Source organism: Canariomyces notabilis (genome assembly GCF_033297395.1).
Source record: "Canariomyces notabilis strain CBS 508.74 unplaced genomic scaffold N656scaffold_1, whole genome shotgun sequence".
NCBI lineage: Eukaryota > Fungi > Ascomycota > Sordariomycetes > Sordariales > Chaetomiaceae > Canariomyces > Canariomyces notabilis.
The window spans coordinates 683283-706355 of record NW_027041823.1 but is presented as its reverse complement, the minus strand read 5'-3'; the positions used below and the strand labels follow the sequence as shown (position 1 = coordinate 706355).

Below are 23073 nucleotides of genomic sequence, written 5' to 3'. Positions count from 1 at the left end.
CTTGGAGGAAGCTTGCTCGGCAAAGGACTTCAGGTTCGCCGTGAAGAGCACACTCTGTGCCCAGCCAGCCAGCGGGCCCCATATCTTGCGGAAATGGTCGCCGACGGCGTCGTACATGGTCTTTGTAAAGGTCTTGGTCTTGCTGGCATTCTTGAAATGATAATCGCGCTGTGCGATTTGCCAAACGTGGGTATCGACAGGTACAGCTTCCCACCAGCCGAGCCCCATCAAGCAAACACAGTCCGCAACCTTGGGGCCCACACCGGGAAGGGTCAGAAGAGCCTCATGGGCAGCCCGGTAGCTTGCCGGTTCCGCACTAGCTTTGGTGGCGTCGTCATCTCGTTCAACGCCGGCCTGGGGTGTCGCACCGAATGCCGGACATTTGGGGTTTCGCAACCGGAGAAGCCAACCTGGGCTATGGAAATACGCCACGATTTCGGCCGTCTCAGCGATGTATTTGGCTCGGTAGCCAAACCCCAGTTCTCGGAGGTGTGCTTCAACGTGTTTCCCTGCCAAAGCCTCTGGCGGTGGAAAATCGTGGAACGGGATGCCCGCAATGGTACCAATATATGGGCCGTAGTGGTTGCACAGCTTTTGAACCATCTGGCTGATGCGAGATATGTTGTTGTTGCTGCTGCATATGAATGAAACCAATGTCTCCCATGCGTCCTGGTTCAGGATCCTGATGCCCGTGAAGGCCGGGGCACGACGGGCGAAATTGGGGTCTGACGCAGCCCATTGCTTGTAGAGTGATGACAATGAATGCGACAAGGCGAAATAGCTATGCAGAAGGGATCCGGTATCATCTTCACCATCATCTTCGCTAACCCCCGTGTCGCTGTCTGCTGGCGAAGCAGAAGCCAACGAGAGCGATTCTGACTGGGTTGGAAGTGAAAGAGCTGCCTTGGGCCATGTTACTTTATAATGCAGATGGGAAGGATCCTGCTTGAGTGAGACGATACGGCCTTTCAGCACACAATGCCTAGCAGCCAGTTAGAACCGAGACTACATTGAATGGAACAGTTTCTTCCAACCATTCATCGTTGATCTTCCGCCATCGAAATGATTCTGAAGCCCATGTCAGTGACTTCCAACCTTTAGCAGAGACTAGACAGTGTTCAGTATGACAAGGAGCCTTTGTGTTCTAGGATGTGAAGAGTAAATGCGGGTTGTGAGAAGGTGGAAATGGCAGGTACAAACATACGCCCACAGCGAAGGGTTGTGTCGACGCACAGCTCAGAGAGACTCAGGGGCAGCTTCCGCCACTCAGCTACTCTTTGTGCCCCCATTGAGATGCTGGCAAAAAGAAAGAAAAGAGAGGCAGAAATGACTGAAATGAGGGATGATCAAGGTGCGAGCGGCACCATTAGGATTAGAGCTAAGGTAAACGAAAGTCAGCAGGTGCAAGCTGAATGTGCAATACAGCGTGTAAGAGTGAGTTCAAGTGTTCTGTCTGCATGAGATAGGCAATTGTATACTTGCCCAGCACAGCGTTCTTGCACAGAACAGGTTCAGGAACGGTGGCGGATAACGATACCTTAGTAGTGCGCTAATACCAGAATAGACTAGCGTGGCTGCTCTAACGTTAAGCACGGTGCACCCGCATGCTTGCCCACTCGAAAAAAGTTCCAGCCTCGCGTTCAGCGGCGACTAACGTTGGCGTTATCGCATCCAGCTCCAGCCACTGGTATCCCCGTCGACGGCACGAAAATTCCTGCATCATCGTGTGCCTACAGGGAGCCGACGCCAATATGAACGGGGATAATTATTCCTCTAGAGGTGTGTTTCTCTCGGCGTTCTCGGCGTTCTCGGCTCATTAATTGATTCTAACTGATGTGACACAGACAGCGGCCGACACGGCTCCTCTCGCGACTACCAGGTTCGCAACCCATGACCCGCATCATCAGTTGTAGTGAAGCTGAAGCTAATCAATTATACAGTCATCTAGGCGTGATCGCGATGACAGGCGCGATCGCGGAGACACTCGAGACCGAGGAAGCGGACGCAGGCGGTCCCGATCGCCTGACTACCGCAGCGGCCGACCCCGTCGTGAAGATGGCGATATCGATGCGTATTCTTCCAGCAGGAGTCACCGCGACCGTGAGCGCGAAGATCGTTACTCGGGCCGCGACCGTCGCGGCGCCGACCGGGGCGATAGAGAGTGGGAGCGCGACCGAGGCGGCCGAAGTCGCCGCGAGGACGATGACCGGCGGGACCGTCGTCAAGAGCGAGATCTGGCCGATGATCGTCGTGGACCTAGGCGTGACCGGGACTTTGAAAGGGAGCGTCCGCCTCGGCGGAGCGCGTCACCCCCACCCAAGAAACGAGAACCCACACCCGACCTCACCGACGTCGTACCTATTTTGGAGCGGAGGCGCCGTCTGACACAGTGGGACATCAAACCACCCGGCTATGATAATGTTACTGCCGAGCAGGCCAAACTTTCTGGCATGTTCCCACTTCCTGGTGCACCCCGTCAGCAAGCCATGGATCCTACAAAACTCCAAGCTTTCATGACCCAGCCTGGGGGCGCAGTGAATAGTTCTGCCCTTAAACCCTCTAATTCCCGCCAAAGCAAACGCCTAATCGTCTCAAACCTACCCGCCTCAGCGACTGAAGAAAGCCTTGTCAACTTCTTCAACCTTCAACTCAACGGCCTGAATGTCATTGAGAACGCCGATCCCTGCTTGCTCTGCCACATCTCTCCCGATCGGACGTTTGCCATGCTTGAGTTCAGGACTAGCACGGATGCGACGGTTGCTCTGGCGTTTGACGGCGTGACGATGGAGGCCGAAGACGATTCGCACGCTACCAACGGCAACGGTGCGGCCCCTCGCGGTCTGCACATCCGCCGGCCAAAGGACTACATCGTGCCTGCCATTGTTGAGGATCCAAACTACGACCCGGATTCTGACGTGCCATCGAGCGTGGTGCTAGACAGCCCCAACAAGATAAGCGTGACGAATATCCCACTTTATCTGACGGATGACCAAGTTATGGAGCTCTTGGTCAGCTTCGGCAAGCTCAAGTCGTTTGTGCTAGTAAAGGACAATGGCACACAAGAGTCGCGAGTAAGTAGACCCTCACTAGACCTACTGAAAGGCATTGGTCTGGCAACATGAGCTGACACATCTTCAGGGAATCGCCTTCCTCGAGTATGCCGACTCCAGCGTAACCAATGTCGCGATCCAGGGCTTAAACAACATGACGCTTGGTGAACGGGCTCTCAAGGTCCAAAAGGCGAGCATTGGTATCACACAGGTTGCCGGAGAGATGGGCGTAAATGCTATGTCTATGCTCGCAGGGACGACATCCACCGACTCTGAAGTCAGCAGGGTCTTGCAGCTCCTCAACATGGTCACCCCAGATGAGTTGATGGATAATGATGACTACGAGGGTAAGCCAGTCACGATGCCAACTCCCCCCTCGCCCAGTTTTCCTACTAACGCAACGCCGCAGAAATTCGTGAGGATGTCCAGGAGGAATGCGAGAAGTTCGGCACCATTCTATCCCTCAAGATCCCAAGACCGATCGGGGGCAGCAGGCAATCAGCCGGTGTGGGCAAGATTTACATCAAATACGAGACTCCCGAGATGGCGACGAAGGCTTTGAAGGCCCTCGCTGGAAGGAAATTCGCCGACCGCACGGTCGTCACCACATACTTTCCTGAGGTAATGCACAATGCTGATATACTGCATAATCTCTGTCAACTGACAACATCACAGGAGAACTTTGATGTGAACGCTTGGTGATGATCAGGTGATGATCAAGGATGAATGGCGGATGTTGACGAGTGAGGCTATTTTCTGGGGCTGTGGGAGCTGGGTTTGAGATACGGCCAGCGATGATGAAACGGTCGAAGTCTCTCACGAGCACGAGGCTCTCTCTGCGAGCACTGTGGGATATAAAGTGAAATGTACAATTACTCGGGCGAAATCGGTTGCACTGCATGAAACACTCCGGGATGCCGGCAGATAGCTGGGGAGTGGTTGCATGCGGTTGGCACTCTCTCGACAGGTTGCTCTATCAAACTCTAGGTAGTTGAGGGAGACTGTCGTTCTATTTGATGTACGGATATCCAGTGTTGCTATTTAAGAGCAGCACTTTTCTACAGATCAATGAACAGGTCAGACACAACAAATCTAGATCAGAATGGCCCGAGTATCCGGATACGCTTCTATTTTTCGTATGCGAAAAACCTGCTGAGCAAGTTAGTGCTCAGCCCCATCAAACAGTGGTTGAGAATAAGAGTGGAAAGGCCAGAAGATCAGAAGTCCAGTTCATTCATCGAGCCCAAAGGACTCTAACATAAGAGGTACCAGAATTAAGAAAACAAAGGTTGTTGCTCATCAGGAGAGTTGGCTGGAGGTAGGGAAATGACAAAGGATGCTAGACTTACAGTATCAAGTTCGAGCATCAACCTAAGAACGTTTGATTCCAGTGATGGAGCAGGACTTCTTGACTGCCCTTGGCTTCGAAGCTCGTCGACTGCTAGCAAGGAGCAAGATTTGTGCTGCAGGAATTTCTTGAAAGATAAATGGAACTCGGTAACTGCCCCACACTTGTCACAGACATCACATGATCGGACACGTGAAGTCTTACACCTATTATAGCCAATCAAGGGTGACCATAACCCAAAGCAATTTTGTCCGCCCACAGCGAATTATCCATTGCAGCACCCAGTGGTAGATTTCGCCGAAGCCTGCCTCGACCTCTCAATTCTTCAGCCCAGCGACCAAACGATCCCCAACACCCAGATCGCCGACTTCCGCCACCGACACCGACAAGATGGGCCGTCTTCACAGCAAGGGAAAGGGCATTTCCAGCTCTGCCATCCCCTACTCGCGCAACCCGCCCGCATGGCTCAAGACCACCCCGGAGCAGGTCGTTGACCAGATCTGCAAGCTCGCCAAGAAGGGCGCGACCCCCTCCCAAATTGGTGTCATCCTCCGTGACTCCCACGGCATTGCCCAGGTCAAGGTCGTCACTGGTATGGTTTCCTTTCCCGTTCCGGGACGTAGAGCGAGGTTTGAGATGATGGTTGCTGACGGTCTGGGATACAGGTAACAAGATCCTCCGGATTCTGAAGAGCAACGGTATGGATTGAGCGCCTTTTCTTGGAAATGATCGAGGAGAGAATGAATTGGACACCCCAGCTATGCGGAAAAGCGCCTCACTGGCGCACGAACCACAAAACTTGACGGTTTGTCACGCACGAGTTGGCGAATGACATCCGCAAGGAACTAGGGGATAGAAAAAGAGGCGGAATATATATGCCTCTGTTTGGTCAAACCAGGCTGACAGAGTGATGGCGTGACAGGCCTTGCCCCCGATATCCCGGAGGACCTGTACATGCTTATCAAGAAGGTATGGTCTCCTTTTGCGCCTCGTCACTACTGCTGCTGTATGAAGCTAATTCGCAACCCAAGGCTGTTGCCGTTCGCAAGCACCTTGAGCGCAACCGCAAGGACAAGGACTCCAAGTTCCGCCTGATTCTCATCGAGTCGCGTATCCACCGCCTGGCCCGCTACTACAAGACCGTTGGTGTCCTCCCCCCTACCTGGAAGTACGAGTCCTCGACTGCCAGCACCATCGTCGCCTAAGCGAGCGGCGTATAGCCAAGCCGAACGGAGCGAAGAGTGGGACGGCGAATGGGCGCCGTGGGAAAATCGTCTGGTTCTTTGCAGCTATTGGCGGCCCGGTCTGGTCTAGGCCATTGGAGTTGGGGAATGGAAAGGAAACTTGCATTCTAGAGAACACTGCAACAGGTGCAGCGATTCTATGACTGGCTCTTTGCCCAAAGTCGCATTGAGCACAGTCAAACCATGATGATGTAGAGGGATGAAGTCGCGTAAATGCGTTAGTCCTCTATTCCTGCCTGCCCATGTGATGCCCATGGTATCTCTGTACAACCTGTGACTTGAACCAGAAGCCCCCCTGAACTCCGTTCCACCCCAGAAATAGCTTCCCCTACCAATGTAACCTCACCTTCCCGAGAACTTTCCTGTTCTTCTAATGGACCCAAATTGGTCAACCAGGAGTACAACCAGACACCCGCAAACGTATTATGTATCTTCCTACGGCGCAGCAGAATTCGAATTCGATCCTCCCCCGGCTTGTCCACCCTCCAATTCCCTTGACCGCTGAAGTAAAAACTCCCCCAAGACTCGCAACGGATCCTTGGGCCTGGTTGTCATCCGTTTAGTTACTGCTCGTCCCATTGATCAGAAGATAGGACTTACTGCTCCCGAGCCACAAGCTTCATCCCTTCCAGCAGCACCCCGGTAATCTTTGTGTTGATGTACTGCCGCACCGGCGCCCCGTGCGGTGCCGCCTCCGAGGGCATGGTGAAGCCTGGGGCAGGGCCGGCGGCGGGTTCGGGATGCGCCGATGCTGCTCTAGAGGTGCTTGACCCTCGTTGCTGCTGCTGTTGTTGTTGTTGCTGTTGGTCGGGTATGGGAGCTGCAGCTGTAGGCGGTGGTGGGATTGTAGGGATCGGCACTGGCGTCGTCGAATACGTTCCCGGCAGAGATGGCGGCGCTGCTGCTGCTGAGGAGTGGTCCTGGAGGGGGGAGCGAGAGAGGGTTAGTTTTGTGGGGACAAGGCGGTTGTCCGATTGAAAGGGGCGCTTGTGAAAGGTCGGCGGGGTGTAAAAAGGTGGAAGAAGAGGATCAAAAGTAATGGCATGGCCGCGGAGCATGGGATTGACTAGAAGAATTGACGTACAGCTGCCGGCTGGTCCGACGGCGCATCTGCCATCTGGATGTCTGCGGTTTCGGAGGGAACAGAACGGCCATTGACGGCTTCTGGCCCCATATCTTGGTTGTGCGTCCCTGTGGTGGCCATAGTTTTGTCTTGTTCTGACATGATCTGTACGTGGTATGTTTCCTGCACATTGACAAGCCTTGTTGAAGGTTGAAGGGAATCGAGGTTTGGAAACGCCCACTTGCAGGCAGGCCCCACTACACACGCGTAATCACGGGATCCCGTGTTGAGAGAGCAAATGAGAGGACGGTCAACTCGCGAGTTGTCGCTGCCTGGACAAGAAATCTAGAATTCAATCATCCCACATATCGCTGAGCAACGGTGCTGGAAAACCACTATGGGAAAAGCGGCGCAGAAGGCCCTCACTTTTACATCAAGATGGATCGCTTTGTCCAAAGGTCCAGACCCCGGAACGATTCCAACAGGACCACGGAATCGAGGCAAGATGGACCTCCGGTAAAGAAACCAAGGCTTGAGGAGGTCAGGGATAGCGATGAGGACGATGAAGCTTCATCTTACATGTCCGCCAATGGCGATGACGATGATGCATCCACCTTGAACAAGTTTGGGCCAGACTCCGACATTGTCGACGAGGATGGCCCATCCCTGGACTCCCCGCCCCAACGTCCGACTGCATTCGAAAACTCGCTTCCTGCGGTGGCCACAGATCAGGAAGCCATTGAGGAGTATGAAGCCATGCGAGCATCTCAGTCTTCACAGAACGAACCGGCCGATGCATCCGCACCGGCAGATCAACGTCACTGGGTTCGAGGGAACAGCTCCATCTATGTCGACGCGTTCAATCTCGCTTTGGACACTGTATTGGAGGACGAGGCACATCTCTTTGACGCCAAGGAAATGTGTGTCTTTGAGCAATGGAGAGCTTTGAGCTATGAAGCCCAATATCTGTAGGTCGTTCTACCACGATGCCCTTCCCAGTCGACTAACGTTTGCAGTTATGTACGCCTCTTCTTGCGCAAGACTGCCTTGTGGCATCGTGTTGAGCGCTTAGCCTACCACAGCGACATCTCTGACCTTGACCTTGCTATTACCCACCTTCTTGAACCTCGAATCCTGCCTGAGGAAAAGGGTAGTTCCGGATCCAACTGCCATCCTCTACATGAAGGGCAGGACTGGTCGCTCGATTCCACGTTTACCTTTGCTGACAGCTCCGACTTGCACATCAAAGATGTCGAGGAGGCTGCTCCTTTGCTCAGTCTCGACGAGCTGAAAACGCTTGCCAAAGAGGCAAAAGTGCAAGGAAACAACAAGGCCAGCCTCCTCAAGGCCTTCTGTCATGCAAGTGCCCGTCAGTCGGGCCTCATGGCTTGCGGCTTGCGGCGCTCAAGCACAAACGCCTCGGCAGACTCAAGCGTCACTGAAGCCGAAGACGAGAGCTCGGTGAAGCAAGAGGCAAACCGAAATACACACTTTCTGAAGAAGATCCTTGCCATCACGGGGCCGCTTATCAGGCTTTCGGAACCTGTCTTCAAGTTGTTCGAGCGCGTGCATTTGGTGTTCTACCGATCAACTGAATGGACAGAAAAGTCACTCACAACAATCATTCTGGCTAAGATGGCAAAGCGTAACTTTCCAGAATACATTGTGTGCCGATCATCCAACATCTTCAGATCCCGCCGACACCTGCTCGAGTTTGAGCACTCGATGAAAAAGGAATTCGAGCTAGACAGCATCTTCGAGTTTAATGGTCCTCCCGGGGAGGAAGGGTTCCGCAAGATTCTGGACATCTTTGAAAGCATCTCAAGTCGCTGGAGAGAGCTTCTTCGAGAGGAAGCTTACCGAGAAGAGCACGTCTACGAATTTAGGGAAGGGGCGTATCTTCGTCGATTCAACCCCGGCCATGCCTTTACCCGAATTGCACACAAGGCAGCCCATGTTCTCGGCCGTCTCCATCGGTACAAGGAGGAGCACGAACTTCTTACCGAGCTCCTCAACCAGCATCTCTTCCATCCAGCCCGGCGCGGATCCTGGTATCAGCGCAGAGCCTTGCTGGAGGAGCGATATATGTGGGAGGCGGACCCAGCCCCTGTAGCGACCGATCCTGAGGTGCGAAAGAAACACTGGCAGCGGATCGCCGTGACCACTTGCGAAGCAGGTCTCGAGGATCCTGACTGCCATCTGATCTATCACCACGACCTGCAAAAGCGGCTTCTCAGACTCGAAAAGAGGCTGCGCGTTCCGCGCCGTTTGCAGCATGACTTTGGCCATGTGAAGCTTCGCGAGCCCGAAGAGCATATTGTGAAAGGCGTCCAACTGCTACGCGATGACGTGGATCCCAAAAGCCAGGGTGGCCGGGGGCTCAGCACCAAGACAATATGGCTGGACGAATTGGGGGATCCAGGGGTGGACGGTCAGCCGCTCCATGTCAGCGTTGAGGAAATGTGCCTGTCGCATTACCGCAGGCAAGGCTGGAAGGGGTTTCACAGCGAAGGTGGCATCCTACGAACCATCTTTGCCTATCTGTTCTTCGATGTGCTCTTCGTCTACGTCCCCAACGTATTTCAGACAGCTTACCAAACCTGCCCCCTCGACCTGCACACGGATGCGTTCTACCCGGCTCGCGCCAGCCAGATAAACCACCGACTCGTCGAAATAGGAAATGGAGGGGCGGAGCAGATTCTGCGAGAGGTTCACAAACGCGAGCACGACCGCCGCACCTGCGTCGTGGGGCTGAATTGGGACTTTGATGTTGAGGACTTGGCTGAGCTGGTCAGCTGCTTCGACGGAGAGGCGCTTGCCGCCGTGTGCAAGGTCATGGCACAGGAATACAAGGCTCGTGGAAGCGGCGTGCCGGACCTTGTTCTGTGGCGGATAGAGAGAAGCGAACCACAAGATGACTGTCGCATCAAGAACGGCCAAAAGGGGGAGGTCATGTTTGCCGAAGTGAAAAGCGCCAACGACCGCCTCAGTGATACACAACGTCTATGGATTAACGTCCTCACCGGTGCGGGAGTCCGGGTCGCTCTATGCAATGCGGTCGCACGAGAAGTCCGGACGCTGAACTGATCAGAGAACATGTCGCTTTCTCAATCAGTGTGTTGCACATCCGCTCAGCCGGTCGGCTGGTTCGAATTAGAAGCTCAGTGCTCTGGGAAAGCATGTCCATCTCAGCGCGAGAGGAACCCTTCAGCTACACTACGGCATATGGACCGCTGACTCCCTGATGGCAATGAGCTCTTAGCCCCTATCAGCTCGGGTTACACCGACCAAGTTCAACCTGGGATCGACGGACAGTGGCACGCACGTGGTCAACGTGGGAGATTAAGACACCTGAAATAACTATAGAAGAACTTGTTTTGTAAACGTTCTTCTAAGTTTCGAAACAGGTAGTTTTACCATGTTGTCTCAGCAGTCCTCAGGCTCGGATCTACCGACATCACACCTCCCACCCCATAGCGTCACAGTTTGGAGGGTTTCCGTGTCCGCAATATGGGGCAAAATACGGAGTACATCGGTCGGTCTCGATCTGAGCCCGCGAGCCTGGCTGGAGGCTGATCCCCACGATGGCCTTCTGCAAGCTAAATTGGCCAATCGGATGCGCTGAGAGCATCCACAGTAAGCCAGTCGTCGGTGACTCGCCGAAAGATTTGCAGCGTCGCACACCGACAACTGCGCCCTCTCACCTTTGTGAAATGCTCACCGGGGATGACGTGCCGCGGGTCTTGGCCGGCGGTGAGCTTCTCGACACCGCTGCAGTGATGCACGATACAGCAGGCGTTGTTGATGGGCTTGCAGGTGCAGGCAACCGTGGGAACCACCTCCGTGTCCGCTCGCTTCAGCAACAAGCTAAGGTACGGATGGAGAGCATGGTGTCTCATGACTGCGTGACAAGTCACTGGCAGTCTCCCGTCGCCAGCAAGGACTCATTTTATCGAGACTCGCGCGCCATCGCTGATGCGCAGTTCCATGCCTGAAATGCAGGCATCGCCAACCTGTCCAATCTGTATATACACCGCTCATCAAGACAGAGTCTGACTGACAGACGAACGGCCAGAGAGCACCCCGATTGTAGGGGCATTTGAGACGGCAGTCTCATTCCACAGTTCCTATCCCGACGGGCGCTTAACCGCCGGACTCCACGCCTACAAACGAACGTTGGCCAATCACTGAACAGAGAACAGGGCCATCCACCTTTGTGCTGCAGTGACGACACACAGGAACCCACACCACGGCAGAACGAGAAGGGGAGATGGAAGGATTAAAAGCCCCACCTCCAGGGCCTGAGCGCTTAACAGCCCCGATGGGTGGACCACACACGGTTTGCGGGGGCCCGGCTGGGGCCTTTGAGCTTGACCATGCCGGCGGATTGCGCTAATCCGATCTTGGATCTACATAGGCGGGTGCTTGCCGCTTCTACCATTTCAACTTCTGAGTGTCAGTCCTGGGGCCGCTGGGGGCGGACAGACAGCGCATTTCTGGCCCCCTCGCTCTCAGTACTTCATTCAATTATCGCTTGTTGAAATTGAAGATCTGGACCCAGCCGGTGAGCAGATATGTTGCAGACTGAGATGTTACCATTCGTTCTCAGCCATATGTTCCTTCCAGGGAGACGGCTCACAAGCAGGGACTTCCATCAGCACCTACCTGGAATGTCAAACCACTAAGAGACCAGTACTCAAGGACATGGCTTATGTTTGAGCATTGGTAAGCCATCAATGTACTGCGCTACGTTCCAGAGAAGCACCTGGTACTGTACAAACCTTTCTTACCTGTAGAGCCGTCGGACTTGGCAAGCGGGCAACCACCTACACAAACCCAGAATAAGAAAATCATGACAGTTGGCACCTGGGAGCCCATGTCAGATCAGTCGAGTGGAAAAAGAGGAAGAGCGAACAGAGGATACATAACCAACAACGTAAACGAATAGACAACAGTCTCGAAGAGCCAACCGCATAACCTTCATGTAGTCATCACCGCGTCAGTGGCCACCTACCATGCCACGATCGCCAGACCAAGGCTGTCGTGCACCAAAGCACAAACTCCGAGTAACTCGTCCATGTTAGTTTGCACTCTCTTTGACTTTAGCTTCTACCCTGAGTACCGTACAGTACACAATCCTAGGTAGAGATGCCGCAGGTAAAGGCTGTAAGCTAGCTACCTTGCCTACCTAGGCGGTTTGTCCTATTCCACGCAGAAAAGGAGCCAGACCCCCCTGGTCATTCGACCGGCCAACCCCCTAAAATCCCTCAACTTCCCCATGCCTCCACCCATCGCCACGCCACTGTCTTCCGCCTTCCGTCTCTGCTATCAGCAAAAAGAAGTATTCCACACCCGTGGCCCAGTCCATCGCGATGGAGATATGACGGAGGTATATACAGGAGAGACTCCAAAGTAAATATAGATTGAAGATAGCCAAAACACCCCCTCACGGATTTGGCTAATGATCATAACCGAACCCTGATTCCTGTACTCCCATCAATCCGGTCCGTTCCGTGCCATTGGCCCATCCGTTCCAAGACGCCTTGAGAAAACAAAAGAAAGTCAATTGTCGTGAGTGATAAAGGTCGAATGGGGAATCCTATCATTCCCATTTTTCCATCCTGTTCCGGCGGGTCCACAAGGATGACCGTCGGTCCTGACCCGGCGTAGGTCGGTTTAGTTGTATGCAAGGTAGTAATCCAGTTCCGTAACTGCGTCTGGCTGAATCCTTATTCCAAGACGATAGTGATGCCCCCATGAACGTCTGCCTTTCCATGAATCCATTCCTTCAAGACTTGACCACCGTCTCGGGGTCGATTTTCCTCCGCTTGCCTTTGGGCGCGGGCGCCATTCTCGGAGTGTACGTCACCGTTCTTGTGACGACCTCACGAATGTGCCGTATGCTCGACCTCGACTCCCTCTTGGCGTGTCCAGGGGTAGTTGGTGTGCCGGCGGCTGCGGCGCTGATGCCCGGAGTCTCGGGTGCCGCGGGCCGCTTCGAGCCGGGTGTCTCGGCGGCCCTCCTGGACTTGAGCGCCGCCTCCCAGTCAAAGGGCGACTTCACTGACGCAGCGCTCAGCGGAGATCTTGGCGAGTATATGCCCGAGGCTGCTGAAATGGCGGGTGAGGCGGGTAGCTTCATGCTGGGGAACACGGATGCCCCCGTAGGCGGAGCAGATAGAGGGCAGTTGCCGGAGCCACGAGGTGTAGGTGACCGCTTCGTCTCAATAGGGACAGGTTTTGGGCTCCTCGGGCTGTCCTTGGCCTCTTCTTCGCACTCGCAACTGAGCTCGGATCGCGCTGTGGATGGTGCACTCTCGACCTGCTCGGCCTTATCCTTCTCAGGCTCTTCCGACTCGGTCGAACTACTACTGCTGGTGCTGGTGTTGCTGAGGGTAGTGCTGGCAGTGCTTGTCCGGTTCAAGACAGCCTTCCCAGTCTGCGGCGGGGAGGTGAGATTCGGCGAGACTAGAGACATGCTCTTCAGGAAATCCAGATATGCTACAGGTGGCGAGATGGGTGTCTTTTGGAGGTCATGCTCAAGTTTGATTGTGGCACTGAAAGGCCCAGCGGAGGGGAGCCCGGCCGAGGGCAGCCCGGATGAGGGTATTGGGTCTCGAAAAGCCGATGTCCGTGAGACGGCAGACAAAGGAGTGTTCGCAGAGACCGCTGAAGGTAGCGACACGGCCGAACGGAGCTCGGGAGGGGGCGGAGGAATATTAGGAAAGTTTGCAGTGACAGGCGTCGACAGCTTGAGAGCCGGTTTGGACGACATGATGGCAGCTAGGATGCCAGGTAGATGGCAAGTCGGATAGAATGGAAGGAGCAGCGGCCAACCTACGTCTCCCGGCAGTACCGCGTGTCGGACTGCCACTCAGCTCACCTTGGAGATGGAAGGCGAGAGGGGCCCGGCAGCTGGGGGAGGAGGAGACCGAAGGTACGGGAAGGGTGGGCAGCAAAGGAATATATGATCTGGACCAACGGAGGAGGGTCCGCACCCCAAAGGCCCAAAGAACAGGATGTCCAACAGGAATTCTCCGCAAGGGCCTAGTGTCGCGCGGCAACCCTGTAACGTTATCCCTGGGCGCCAGAACAGCGGACTAGCGTACCAGTCCCTGTCTGTATGTACTGTACGTGTAATATCCGCGAGCTAACCGCGGTCGTTTCGAGTAGCCTGTCTCGAGGCTTACTAGAAGGACAGCCGGTCAGTGATCTGTAGTGACTGTCAAGGAAAGTGCCAGCTGTGCTGCAGAGATGCTTGACATTGTGTCCAGGTGGAGAGCCTAACATCTCGCTGAACGGAGCCATGACATGAAAGAGCAAGAGGTAAAAACTGAGAGCCAGGGATGGCAAGCATCGTATCTGCTGTACGGTAGTGTCGAGACTCGAGAGGGGCATGAAGCAGCGGGCAAATCAGGGAGCATCAGCTGAAGTGGGGCGTTTCTCTGACAAGCGAGAAGCGACAACCCGACAGGGGTCCCGGGCGGCAGTGAAAGTGTGCTGAGACGATGGGGAGTTGCTGCGGATGCCTGGCGTGACTGGGGCTGCAGCTCAAGGCCCGCCCGCGTCCTTCTCCGCGCTTCAATGTTTCTTGTGTGCCTCCTCGCCTCTTGCTCTGCCGTTCCTCATTGGGAAAGTGCCCGAGGAAAAGGAAGATGAGATAATGAAAGAGAGTGGCACTTACGGTCTGCTGCGCCTGGCGCGTAGGAAAGCCCAATATCGCGTAACGCCGAGGCAGAGCCTGGGGTTTTTCAACCTGGCCAGGGTCAGAGCAGTCAGCGCCGGATGTCCTTGTGCTCAGGGCTAATTTGCTGTTTCTGGGGGATGTAAGGTAAGGTATGCAATCGTAATCATACAGTACAGGTAAATGGACTGCACAACGTTGACCATCACATACAGAGTCTTAAAAAAACGCCCGTATCCTTTTGCTGGAACCGGTGGGTTGCGTCCGATTCGCAGAAGCAGACAGCAAAGCAGAGGAAAGCCCCAAGCCCAACACCGCGAACGGCTTGTGCTTGGTCGTGCTGGAAGCTTGCCACGAGCTAGCGGCCAGAAGCCACGACCGAAAGACAGTGACGATGCCGGGAGCTCAATCGCCTGGGGTAGACAAAGCCTCGTTTGATTGGCTGGATGCGAGTGGAGCCCCGGCAGGGATGGGCGCTAAAAATCATATTCTTAGTACAGGGTGCTATGATTGGTCAAGACTTGCCGCCTACATTTCAAACAACAACTTGCGATGATCGCAACGACGACAAGTTCCGGACGACAACTCTCGCGATGAAAGTTGTGACGCCAGAGTTGAGCATTAACCTCGCAAATTGCCAGAATTATGGTAATAAGCTTAATTCGTTGAAATGATCAAGTCGTACAAATGAGGTTGGATCCGGACGATCGTGGTTCAGGCGCAGGGCAGGGTGGCAGAGAGAAGCTCGTTGCTGTTTGAAGTCGGTATCTCGTCGAATCCGTTCACAGGGCCGGCCTGCGATGACTGCTGTGACTGGACTTCTGCAGTTCTTCTAGAAGCGCGGTTGGCGCGGGGCGCAATCCTTCAGCCTGGCCCGTGAAATCAGCAAGGCAGGCAGGATTGGCAATCTGAGTTGGATCAAAAGAGTTTTGTTGTTGGTCAGGTGGTTGCGCGAGCCAGCGCAAGATTTATATGTATGTTGGCTTCCCTGGCGGGTCGAGTAGCCTACGGCCTAACCGGCCGGTCTACACAATGAGAGCTTCTCGACCATCCGCATGACTACCGTGATTTCTGAGCCCGTAAGTAACGTAGTTTGCTTACCGGAAGCTCCAGTTGAGCGCGCGCCAGGGAAGTGGTGCATCTTCAATCAGCTAAGTTCGCTTCATCGTTTCCCTCGCTCTCGAAAAATAAGTGGTCTCTGGTCTGCCAATTTTTTTTGGTTGCAGCCGCGCTTCCTGCTCCTGCCCCGGATTCGGGCCCGCCCAGCGACCTCCAACCAGCTCAGCGCGCGGCTGTTGACGCGCTTGCAAGAATGAAGCCATGTGTTGTGGCTTCTGTTGGCTAGGCGTTTCCGGGGTGTCATAGTTGATATGTATCGTGCGGTTCCCGTTGACGTGGTCATTGGCTCACACATCCAGCATTTCTCGCGCCGCCTTGGGTCTAGGGACTTACAACGTGGAGCGCGCGCCTGCTTCCCGTGTAGCATGGTAACACTAAGGTAGGTACTTCCTTCCTTCCACCTTCTGGATTCAGGACGCTGGCCTCATCTGCTGCCATAAGGTACCAGACCATCTAGGAGTCCAGGCGGCTCCTGCTGCCAGGCGATTTTCAGGAGCTTCGCAATTTCATCGTTTCCAGAGCGCCTCTGCAAAGCTCTTCTCCGCAGGCTCCCGAGCCCGATCCCGACCATTGATTGCTGCTAGCCCTGAGCCAGTCCTCCGCATTATGATCTTGACTCTCGGAACACCTTAGGCGCCTCGGTTCGGCTGCCGAAACGTTTTTCTACACGCTCGACTCCACGAAGCTATTTTACTGTGTCAGCGGTCGGCCGTGATGTGGTACGCATCGAAACTGCTTTACAATTCGAAACTAAGGTAGTAACATCAACCGCACTGCGACGGGGTAGGAGAGGTAGAAGATGCCGCCGAGCGCAAGGACGCGCCGTCACCAGACATTGGTTTGGTGCTCGATCGTCATCATCTTGCCTGCCGCATGGTGCCGGGTGACGGCAGCAGTGCTCAGATGTGCAAACACTCTGTTCATAGTTGTAGCCTCTCCACCGCCCGTGTTTGGGTGCGATGGGTGTCGCACAACACGCCAACCGAGTTCCCATCTCCTCTACTCATCTCAAGAGTCCGCAGGACTTATGATTTCCGGCTGCAGACCTCCGGCGGAAGTGAACCTGGCGGCAACGACTGACGCAGAATCCCAGTGTCCGCAATGCTGTATTCTCTGAATGCTTCAGATTTAACCTTATTCTCAGTCCCAGATTTCTCTTGATCTTTCGCTGTCTCACGGTCCTGGGTCGCTCGTAGACCAGGGCGCCTAGCTCTTCAATGGAAAGGAAACCAGGTTCCTAGGGGCTTGCCCCTTAGCGGCAACCCACCCGACAAACGCGCGACAATTCATCCTCTCAGTATACCGAGTGTAGCAGCTTGTGCAAGCGAAGGAGAGAAAGAAAAATTGAATTCTAACGCCTGGCGGATGTCATGCGATCTCTTCATTGCCCATATCGGTCTTCTTGGGTTCACTTCATCCTCGATCGTCTGCGAGGCCCGCAGCACAGGCTCAACTGGGAAGCTTGACGACGGGAGAGAGAGCTTGGTCATGGAGTATTGTCAATGCAGTCCATAGGACCACACACCATGCTCTGCTGGCAAGCTGCTCCTCGGTGATGCAGGAGGACTACCCAGCATTGTGAAAGCATAAGCCATCGTCTCATGCCCATCCGGGGGTTTTCCCGATATTGGCCGGCTGGGTGCTGCAATGTGTGCCATGCCGGCGGCCAAGCAAGAAGCTCCATCTAGCGTCATTTCGGCCAAGGCAGTCCAGTGACACAGCCTGGGAATCCGGAGGCAGGGCGAGACACAATCTGGATCGGCTGGTGGAATGCGCAGATGCGCGCCCTAGTGTCGCAGGACAGGTCTGCAGACTGGCAAATACCAGAATGGCAAATATCTCGGCCAATTCGGCCCTCTGCCTTCAGTTTCTGCCGCCGATTCTTGGATGGTACTCGCGTATGCCAACATACGATGACTGAGTTGTCTACTTGTCTCTTCTTCCACGCCTCTCTAGCCTAAGTTTTGTCAGCCGTGAGCGACAATGCATGTTGTGCTTCGTTGATAGAGAATTCCGTACCCTCGAAAAGCCCTAGACCTTTCTCTGCTCAGTATGCTTTCTCGACATTCCGAGTCCACGACCGGCTTGACAAGAGCCCGTCATCAGTGATGCGCGCTGAGTGGCACAGATCAACTAGGGTACCTGGGTGGGCAAGAAAGAAGGCTTCTGGTACCAAAGAGTGGAAGGATTTGCCTAACTCTAGCATAAGGAGTCATTCTTTGAATAGTATGGAAGGGAAGGGTACTGGACAGTTGCTTTGCTGATAGACACTACTAGGTGGAAAGATAGGTAGCTAACACAGTGTTTCCATGCCTGGGGGCAAGATGTTCAGCTTAGATTCTGTCAACGACTTATGGTTATGTCTCTGCGTGTGACAGTTGTCCTGTCGGCTTCTTTGACCCCTTTCTCTCCCCAAGGAACTGGAAACGGCCTGACGGTGTTTGCTTGGCTGAAACTCTTACAATGGGTTAAGAACCCAATAGACCGAAAAAGTCGCCGCAGAGGTGGAATGGCATATTGTGTTGGCATAAGGTCCGCCTTGGACATGCCTGTTGGCTCAGATTGCATCCAGGCCCCCCGAGCTGCAACAGTCTCCGTCCCAGGGCATCGCTCGTTGCTACATTTCCGTGCTCTGTTTAGTCTGGTTTCTTGTGGAATTTGGACATTTCCGTTCGGCAACAGGTATCCCACCGGGTGCTGACCGTTGCAAGGAGTCAGGGCCCCCTACTATGTACGACAAAACAGCCGCACTATTCTGTTTACCCCAAATGGTTAAGCCCAGAAACGTAAACCACCTATAATACGAGAAGAATGAATTGCCAGAGTGGTCGACTTCTCTTGCTGATTGCTCGAATAGGGATAACCTTTGGTCTTCGCATGGTCAATGAGCCAATCCCCGACCAGTCTTGTTGACAGAGCGAATGAGGATCCGCCACCGGGCTTGCGATCTCGCATGATATCAGGATAGAAGATCCCTTCAGAGCTTGATTTAACGGGTCTATCGGGAAAAGATACAACGTGTTGTAACGGCAACAGTCCCGGTCTCAGGCAGAGTCAGGGGTTGCCGGGTTTACCAACTGCATCACTTCACTCAGCCCGCCGGCCGTATCTATGGCAGTGAAGCTTGTAAAACCCGAGATGTACTAGCCTACACTAACAAGGATGACGGGCGGGACAATACTTTTGCTCATATCTAACATCGGCCCGTTCAGGGGCTCTGATGTCAGGGGCGCAAACCCTCGATGCGGGCGTGCATGCCGGTTCCGATCATCTGACTCGGCCATCACGGAGAAGACCCAACGAAGATTAGCAAATATGGACTCTAGACCGTTGCGGCCATGTTCGGTTCTTGAACTTTTCGGTGTCGACGTAGTGCCTTGTAGCTGTTTCGCCTTCAACTCACCGTTGGGTAACAGCGAGAGGAGCTCAATAGCAATAGTTCCCGCCCTCCATTCTTCCCCTAATAATGTCTATACCGATGGAACACGGTTCGGGGCTCGCTTGTAAATAGGCAGGAAAGATCATTCTCGGGGAACAGAAGTAACAGAGCGAGATCCAGGAGCTTGGCAAGGTTGCTTGCTACGGACCGAGGGACAAAGAAACACATAGATATCTAAGCTGATTCGTAATAGTCAGAAGTTGTTGAAAGACAATCTACGGATACTGTGGAGGCACGATGCACCTACGTAGGCATCGGGACAAAAACAAACCAGGTACCTTACTGATATTGCTTCATTCGGATACTCCGGCCATCCCGAGTACGTTGGTATCACAACGACCCGACAAAAGGACGCTCGACATCTATTGTGACCCCGTACCTGCATGAGACAATGGGGATTACCTTTCAGGACTTTGATGGCACATCCTCGCATTGCCAATCACTACAATGTACGATGCTCCCGCGAGGAGAGGATCGTCTCGCCGCTAGCAGCACATGCTAACTCGACGACAGATCGCCAAGCAGCATGCCCTACTTCCTCCTGGAGAGGTTGGCTGAGAATTGTGAAGGACATACCAATTCCAGAACGGTGTGACCGGATCTTTCTTCATTCTAGGGTACATCACCGTCAGCGGCCAAGCCATAGTATTTGGTGAATTTGAAGCAAGCCACAGACATCGGGGACGCTCTGAGAAACCATGTTCACAATGGCCCTGTCGTTCCAGAAGCACCGTCCCCTGCCTTTGGTGTTCCGCCGAATCAGGCCAATCCTCCGGACCACGCCGCGGCTGAGAGGACATGATCTCTCAACTCCAATCCAAATCACAAGCTCATGCCGTGCTCACGAGTCTCAGGCGAGACTGCCAAGCCAGCGAAGAAGGACGATTATCAGTACACCCGCATGGAGCAGGGGATGCTTCCGTTCTAAAAAGTACGAGCTGTTATCCCAGAAACAGTAGCAGGTTGAAGGTGCACTTGAAACGGGGAGAAGAGAGACACGCTGCTTGCCAACCAACCTTAACCCTGACGGACCGATTTCAGCCATGAAGAAGCATCAAGCCCCAGACAACGGCAACGTGCGGCAACAAGAGGATCGAGGTGTTCACTTGATGGCAGGGAAAGGGGGAGTCGCGAGACCTATTCTGTGGTCGAATCGCAACTCAGAGCTCACGCTGGACACTTTCATTCGCTCGGGAGCTTCACCTAGGACAGGGGCGACCTCCTTACCGTTTCTGGCAAGGCTACGCATCGACTACCATACTGGTACCTAAGTAATCGATAACGCCCGCGAGAACATGACGAGCGTGTCTATACCTAGTATGTCGGTGGTATCAAGGAGCTGGCCCATAGCTGGGCTTGAATCATAGCTTGGGATGCTGCGGCGTATGAGGACCAGAGTACGTGAACTACTACTCATGGTCCATCCACACAAGCCGGCGAGCAGCTACGTACCGTACCAGAGTGACGACGAGCGCTCAGCGATTAGCTAGTAGTTCTCGCTGCAGACACGGCAAGTCATAGCTCCCTGCATCTGCCAGATCTGGGGTAGCTAGGCAATAACGGTTCGATCCCAGGGCCGGGCTAGGGAACGGGAGCAGCCTCGTGCCCGAGACCGATGAGCGACAGTGAGATGGGGTCAAATGCATCTAGGTCGTGACAAGGGGAGTGACGATGAAGCTTATTGGCGAGACGAGACTTAGCAGTGGGCTGTCACCCGTTGAGACCCGTTCCGCGCTTTGCGATGTGCGCCGGCCGATCCCGCACCTGCGCGAGCCCGTCTGTAGTCCTTTTTCGTTCCCTAAAGAAAGAGGTCGAGACACTTTCGCGGCTTGGGCGGCTGCAGCAGAGAGGAAGAGAGGAAAGAGGCCGAGCCCATGCGTGGGAGCGAGATTACACCGAGCTAAGATTGTTCCCAATGCCGCCCGCCGTGTCATTATTGCTGAGGGGACCATCGCGATCCTCGACTGCCGCGGCAGAGGTTGCGCCGAGTGTGCGCGTAGGGAGATGAAGGCTATCGAGGAGTACGACATTGCAATTGACCGGGGTGTTTACCCCACAATATTGTATTGTACCTTCGTTTGGCTGTGCGGTCGGGATCGCTGCGATCTGGATGAAACGGGGATGGGAACTTTCAGTGATTGGCTTGGGTTGTGGAAGGCTGAGAAAGGACGCTCGGGGCAGGAACTCTGGCCATCTCAACGTTGAAAAACAACGTTGACGGTTACAGAACCTCGTCGACATCAATTCGTCGATAAAAGGGCCAGTGAGCAGCTACGAAAACCCACGTAGCCTCTTCCAGTCTGTCATTTTCCAGCCATTCAGAACTTAGGAACGATCGATTTTGGGAGCGCTCCCCTCCAACGGATTTTTGTCTTGTTTCTCGCTTCTCCGCCCAAGCTTCGCCAGCCTCCTGAGCCCGTCAGCAACCGACGAGTGCCTGCTGGGGAGTGGCGCAGTCTATGCCGACCTCCTAAGGTGGGCAGACGGTTCAGACATTATCCTGCCGGCGTTGGGATGATACACAGTGTCGTCACCTGATCGGAGATCGGGAATTCATGCAACAAGACGAACCCTGCGTCCCTTCGTGTTTGTGATATAGTTAAGGTCTGCCACTTTATTAATAAGAGCATCAAGTAAGTGGAGCAGGTTTCCTTCGTTCTTGGCCCAGTCATTGTTACTCCGTTCCGCGATGCAGAGGCGGTACCGAAGATTCGGATGCAGCTCTGCGGCCTCTTCCCGGCCGCTTGCGCATGCGCCGTGTTTGGCCTGGTTGCAGAGATGAATTGGTCTCGGTAGAGTCGCCAAGTGGTTGAGCTTCTGGAATGCCAGCATCGACGAACAGAAAGCAGCGCGGACTGATGGAGGCCCCCGGCGCCGATTTTGATTCTCGATTTTCTGTCGCGTTGACAGATGATCGGGTGAAAATGTGGACCCGCAACTGTATTGGTCCACACCGACTTTTTGGGCTGGAGGCTGGAGTCCCGAGCCTCTTTCTGCCATGATGCGCTGGCCTTGCAAAACCACCAACTTGGCATCCTAGTCCTAGGCACCCCCTTGCACGCCCTCCCTGCCAGCCTGGCGCCTGCGCTGCTCGCCAAACCCACGGGTCTGATCTCGAATGCATCACCTCCCATGGCCCGGCTGGTGGCGAACTGCGCAGCGCAGGTGGCCTTACGGGCCCGGTCGCGACCTCATCGAGTTCTCTCGGCTGATGGCCGGCCCTTTCGCCTTACAAAGACCACGCCCGACGTTGCTGCTCATGATGTCAAGCCGACAGCGAGAGTCTTGCTGACAAGCTGTCCCCAGAACAGTGTAAGGCATGTCCCGGACATCCGCACCTTAAGGCTCCGGGTTCTCATGCAAAAGTTGCTTGGCTTAAATTTAGGCCTCACTCGAAGAGCACAGCAGCAGGAGTTGGAGAGCTCGAGGTGAGCGAGCAATCAAGCTTGGACGCCGATCGTCGGTCAAGCTAAAGTGCTTGTTTGTCCCAGACATAGCGGAGCTCAACGTTATCCATCAACGTTTGTGCCATCCAACTTCGCTTTATCAGTAGGGCCGGCACCATCGTCTTCGATTCCGAGGTGGAGGACTCGGCAATCGGCTTGCAGCGCTGCAGATGCCCGCAATTTTCTTGTATTAGCAGCTTCATGCGAATACTGTACTCCGCACATTTGGTCGAGAATTCGCGTTACGGTACCCGAAAGCCGGACTGCAAACTCCTGGGGAAAACCGGGGCCTTTTAATACTTCTCGTCCTAACACTTATTCGGCGTCGCTTTCCGCATATTAGTTAAGGTTACCTGCCTGTCGCGCGCCTGAGGTCTCGCGTAACTGACAGCCCGGCCACCGCCTGCGTCACGTCATCCCATAACTCAAATCAAGTTCGAAATCGGGGCAGACTCTAACGTTAGCGGCTTGTTAGTCATTTTCCTCGCCTTGGTGACCGGTCAATCAATTTTGGGAGCCTACACCTTGGTCGGCAACTGGCTACTGACTGATCTTCCGAGGACGAAGACGCGCCGGATCTCAGGTATTGACTACAGTAGGTAGACGACGAAGCACGTGGTGAGACCCGATTCAGTTTTGACCGCTGCCTGCAACAGTTTTTCTCTTCCGTTCCAAGCGCA

General features: G+C 54.4%; 6 protein-coding genes across 6 annotated transcripts; 3 read left to right on the top strand and 3 right to left on the bottom strand.

Annotated features, from left to right (window-relative positions):
* N656DRAFT_721497 (DNA glycosylase) lies at positions 1 to 1485 on the bottom strand (the record flags this gene model as incomplete). The annotated part of the gene is made up of 4 exons (XM_064812487.1): positions 1205 to 1485; positions 1035 to 1068; positions 866 to 982; positions 1 to 823 (listed from the first exon to the last, which is right to left on the bottom strand). Coding segments are annotated over exons 1-4 (1059 nt in total), but the record flags the coding sequence as incomplete, so codon positions are not given.
* A 158-nt stretch (positions 1486 to 1643) lies between these two features.
* N656DRAFT_773230 (uncharacterized protein) lies at positions 1644 to 4158 on the top strand. The gene is made up of 6 exons (XM_064814020.1): positions 1644 to 1779; positions 1845 to 1879; positions 1941 to 3071; positions 3139 to 3397; positions 3460 to 3671; positions 3726 to 4158. The coding sequence occupies exons 1-6, from the start codon at positions 1752 to 1754 to the stop codon at positions 3750 to 3752; spliced, it is 1692 nt and encodes a 563-aa protein (XP_064674736.1). The 5' UTR covers positions 1644 to 1751; the 3' UTR covers positions 3753 to 4158.
* A 630-nt stretch (positions 4159 to 4788) lies between these two features.
* On the top strand, positions 4789 to 5603 carry N656DRAFT_698426 (uncharacterized protein; the record flags this gene model as incomplete). Its single annotated transcript, XM_064810710.1, has 4 exons — positions 4789 to 4990; positions 5064 to 5096; positions 5321 to 5367; positions 5430 to 5603. 4 exons carry the CDS (start codon positions 4789 to 4791, stop codon positions 5601 to 5603), a joined length of 456 nt encoding a protein of 151 aa, XP_064674735.1.
* Positions 5604 to 5938: 335 nt separating this feature from the next.
* Positions 5939 to 6786, bottom strand: N656DRAFT_773228 (uncharacterized protein). The gene is made up of 3 exons (XM_064814019.1): positions 6727 to 6786; positions 6243 to 6562; positions 5939 to 6186 (listed from the first exon to the last, which is right to left on the bottom strand). Exons 1-3 carry the CDS (start codon positions 6757 to 6759, stop codon positions 6078 to 6080), a joined length of 462 nt encoding a protein of 153 aa, XP_064674734.1. The 5' UTR covers positions 6760 to 6786; the 3' UTR covers positions 5939 to 6077.
* A 357-nt stretch (positions 6787 to 7143) lies between these two features.
* On the top strand, positions 7144 to 9792 carry N656DRAFT_699654 (uncharacterized protein; the record flags this gene model as incomplete). Its single annotated transcript, XM_064810802.1, has 2 exons — positions 7144 to 7673; positions 7722 to 9792. The coding sequence occupies 2 exons, from the start codon at positions 7144 to 7146 to the stop codon at positions 9790 to 9792; spliced, it is 2601 nt and encodes an 866-aa protein (XP_064674733.1).
* A 2701-nt stretch (positions 9793 to 12493) lies between these two features.
* On the bottom strand, positions 12494 to 13480 carry N656DRAFT_699863 (uncharacterized protein; the record flags this gene model as incomplete). The annotated part of the gene is made up of 1 exon (XM_064810819.1): positions 12494 to 13480. The coding sequence occupies one exon, from the start codon at positions 13478 to 13480 to the stop codon at positions 12494 to 12496; it is 987 nt and encodes a 328-aa protein (XP_064674732.1).
* Between the last annotated feature and the right edge of the window lie 9593 nt (positions 13481 to 23073).